The following is a 3,338-nucleotide window of genomic DNA, read 5'->3' on the forward strand; positions in this document are numbered from 1 at the left end:
GTGTGAAAAACAATGTTCTAAGTGCCACTGCGCTCAACAAGGCAGCCTGAGCCCAAACTATGTAACAGCCCCCTCCAAAAAAACACACTGCTCCAGTCAGGCATAGGCTGGACTAGCTCGTTTGTTGCAATATGGCTAGTAACTAGGGCTGAACAATAATTCAATATCAGTATATATGGCAATATTTTTTTTTCAATAACGTTGATATGATTTTTAAACAGATTTCCGATAGTTCGATACCAGTGTTTCTAAAAAATGCTGGGTTAAATACAACCCAGCGCTGGGTAAAATATGGACAAACCCAGCAATTGGGTTGTTGGGTTGGGTCACTGCCCAGAAGGTTGCCCCTCCCTGCATCACTGCTTTTTTATATAACAAAACATAATATATAAAGGAGTAGTTCTGAAACGTAACTGGTGCGGCGCGAGTGTCAAAACTACAACTCCCATGATTCATAGCGTTTGTTGTTTTCCTGTTAGGCGGCCAGTTTAAGTTGCCATAGCAGAGGATGGCGGTGCCTTACATTGATCACACAAGATAACCGTCAAACTGCTGGCCACACGGGTAGGGGTAGTTTTATGTACGTTTTTGTAATTTTGTGATTTGATAATATATTATACATACGGACACGACTTTTTAACAAAGAAAATCTGTAAGCACGAAGCTAACTAGCTTGATACTTTAACGTAAACTCTGCGCCAAGTCGAGTGTTTACATCTTTGTTTACATAAAATTGAGGATTTCAATTAACTAGACCAGTAATAATCAACCTTAAACATTAATTAAGCGGAATACTTTATCGCCAGTTGTAATTACACACGTTTATCAGCTAAGTTAGGCAAACAGATGTGTCAGGACTGGTGAAGTTGGTTTCTGATTTCAGATTAGTGCTGTTTCTTATTTTCATTCTTTGGCTCATGTCAGCATGGACTCCTCCAGTGAATCTGACACCTATGACAGACCCACGGGGCATCGATCGCGGGTCAGAAAGCGCCGAACAAGGCCTGATAGCGGGTTTCCCAGGGACACTCATGTATCAGACATATCTGACAAAATTGATACTTTAGCAAACACTCTACAAGTAAGCTGTTTTTATTATTTGCAAGTGATTGCCGGCTCTGCTGTGTAGAACAGGGATCGCTGGGGTCTTTTAACATGCAAGCTTGTGTTTTGTGCAGGACACAAGCCGAAATCTAAACAAAGTAGATCGGATGTTGGGACAGTATAAAGAACACACAGATGACCAAGCTGAAGCCATGGTGACAGTGAGTATTGGTGAACAAAATGGTATGGGATTGTCTCTGATTTCAGATAAGGGTGTTGTTTTGAGAGCATGCCCTGTGTTCTAGCTCAGGGAGAGCTTAGAGGAGTCTATCCAACATCTGCAGGCACAGCAGCTGAGGAGGTCCACTGCTGGGTGGAGCGCCTCCCTCTCCACACTGCACACCAGTGACCTGGACGATGGCAGCGCCACGGGTACTAAACAAGCAATAGCTTGCTTGATTGAATTAGTGGAAGCTTGTCAATACATTTATTATTTGTACAAGTTATTATTTGTAATAATGCTAATAAATTATGTATAGTATATTCTTTACTCTTCCCACTTAAAAGTACTAGTTTTTCTTTTTGCCAAAACGTGCAATATATAACCCGATTACACTGTTGAAATACTGTATCCCACAATGCATTGTTGTTATCTCCTTCTAGATAATTTTTTTTTATTGCAATGTACAAGCTAAGACATTTTACACAAAATTGCATTTAACTTTCTTCTTTTACGAGACAATTGCTATGTCTCGTTTCGAAGGCTGCACCCTCCTGAGTTCGCATTTGTCAACCGCATACATCATTGCAGCTGCCTCATTTCAGAAAAGTGACCATTACATTCCAAAGTAAGAAAGAAATTACAATAATTTACAATTCACGAGGAATAACAGTAAATTTGATAATAGTTACTTTTCTGAAATAAGACATCTTCAGTGTCAGTTTTGACTGCATTGACTGCACCTTCGAATGAATTTGAACTGCATTAAGCTGGATGATGGCACTGTTGTCTTCTGTAGAGCTGCTTTACAGCTGAATTGCATCTTGTGACATTGACACTGGTGTTGAACTGGGGCCAGTTGCATAAACGTAGTCACCATGTTAAGACTGTGTCTTAAGAACTAGTTTGACCAATTAGCAGTTGCCAAGGGCAAATCAGTCTTACCTTTCCACTACAAATAAGACCAATCTACCTTTTCATAACTGAATTAAAAAAGTTATGACCAGTCTTAAAGAAAAAAATTTAGATGACTAACTTTTTAAGACTAGTCTAAACAGTTTATGCAACCGGCCCCTAATAGAATCAGTACTGACTCAAGCTGAATGACAAAATTGCTGCCTTTTCTGAACTGAATTCGCTTCAGATTGATGAACTTCACAGTTATTGATCTGAACTGAACCAACACTGCACTGACTTGAGCTAAATAATGACACTATGTCTTTTAGAGCTACATTACAGTAGAATCTCCATACTTGATTTTAGGGATGTTCATTTCGGTTATTTTTCCCAACCGATGCTCATTAACCGATTATTAACCGTTAACCGACAAGATTATTTTAAATTAGAATTGAATTAAATTAGAAAGGATAAGTGTCTGTGACCCGTTAAAAATACTAATATTTGTTTCCCGGGGATTAATTTTACATGCGCAAAAAGCAGCAAACAACAGAACATGAGTATTCACATGGTCATATCACATCATGCACCTGCAGCGCTTCTGCGAGTGGAGAAAAACATAATAAAGCTAGGCTATATATAAATAATAATAATATAATAATAATAATAAATAGGCCTATACGAGAAATATATTTTTACTTAAATAATAAATGAAGAAAATGAAAGAAAAACTGTAAAAAGTAGCCTAGCATGCAGAGTTTCGGTTCTTTTTTGTGCTGCGCGAAAGGAAACCAGATGGCATCCTATTTTTCTTTAGGCTTATTTTACAAAAGCACAAAGATTTGTTTTTATTGTGAATGTACACAAATAGACCGTTGTGAATCGGGCTAAAGTAAGGCGATAGTTTTGAACACTGGCTGGTTATGTACTTGCTCAGATATTGATTTCGGCAAACCTTTTATATTTCCGATTATCTTTAGGACTAAAAGGAGCAGTTTCTTCCACTGTTAGAAGGAAAACATTCACAGTTAATATTTGCTACCTTGAAAATGCAGCCTGTTCATTATCATAATAAAATACAGCCAGTCAAACATATGGAAAAAAAACCCACACTGTCCAGTTTAAATATGTAGTCAAATCTGTGCCGTTAAGTGTTATCACCGTACCGCCGTGATGT

At 38.1% G+C, this 3,338-nt stretch overlaps 1 protein-coding gene across 3 annotated transcripts in view; it reads left to right on the forward strand.

The window, feature by feature from the left end:
* The first annotated feature begins 435 nt into the window (after positions 1–435).
* Positions 436–3,338, forward strand: part of LOC107659061 (centrosomal protein of 128 kDa) — a 76,836-nt gene continuing 73,933 nt past the window's right edge. For all 3 annotated transcript variants that reach the window (XM_016447872.1, XM_016447874.1, XM_016447875.1), the window contains exons 1-4: positions 436–564; positions 925–1,081; positions 1,179–1,265; positions 1,350–1,476. In XM_016447872.1, the coding sequence (XP_016303358.1) occupies positions 926–1,081; positions 1,179–1,265; positions 1,350–1,476 (370 nt within the window). In that variant the 5' untranslated portion in view covers positions 436–564; position 925. The remainder of the gene's footprint in view (positions 565–924; positions 1,082–1,178; positions 1,266–1,349; positions 1,477–3,338) is intronic.

This window comes from Sinocyclocheilus anshuiensis, unplaced genomic scaffold, assembly GCF_001515605.1.
Source record: "Sinocyclocheilus anshuiensis isolate Anshui unplaced genomic scaffold, SAMN03320099.WGS_v1.1 scaffold811, whole genome shotgun sequence".
NCBI classification, from domain to species: Eukaryota; Metazoa; Chordata; class Actinopteri; order Cypriniformes; family Cyprinidae; genus Sinocyclocheilus; species Sinocyclocheilus anshuiensis.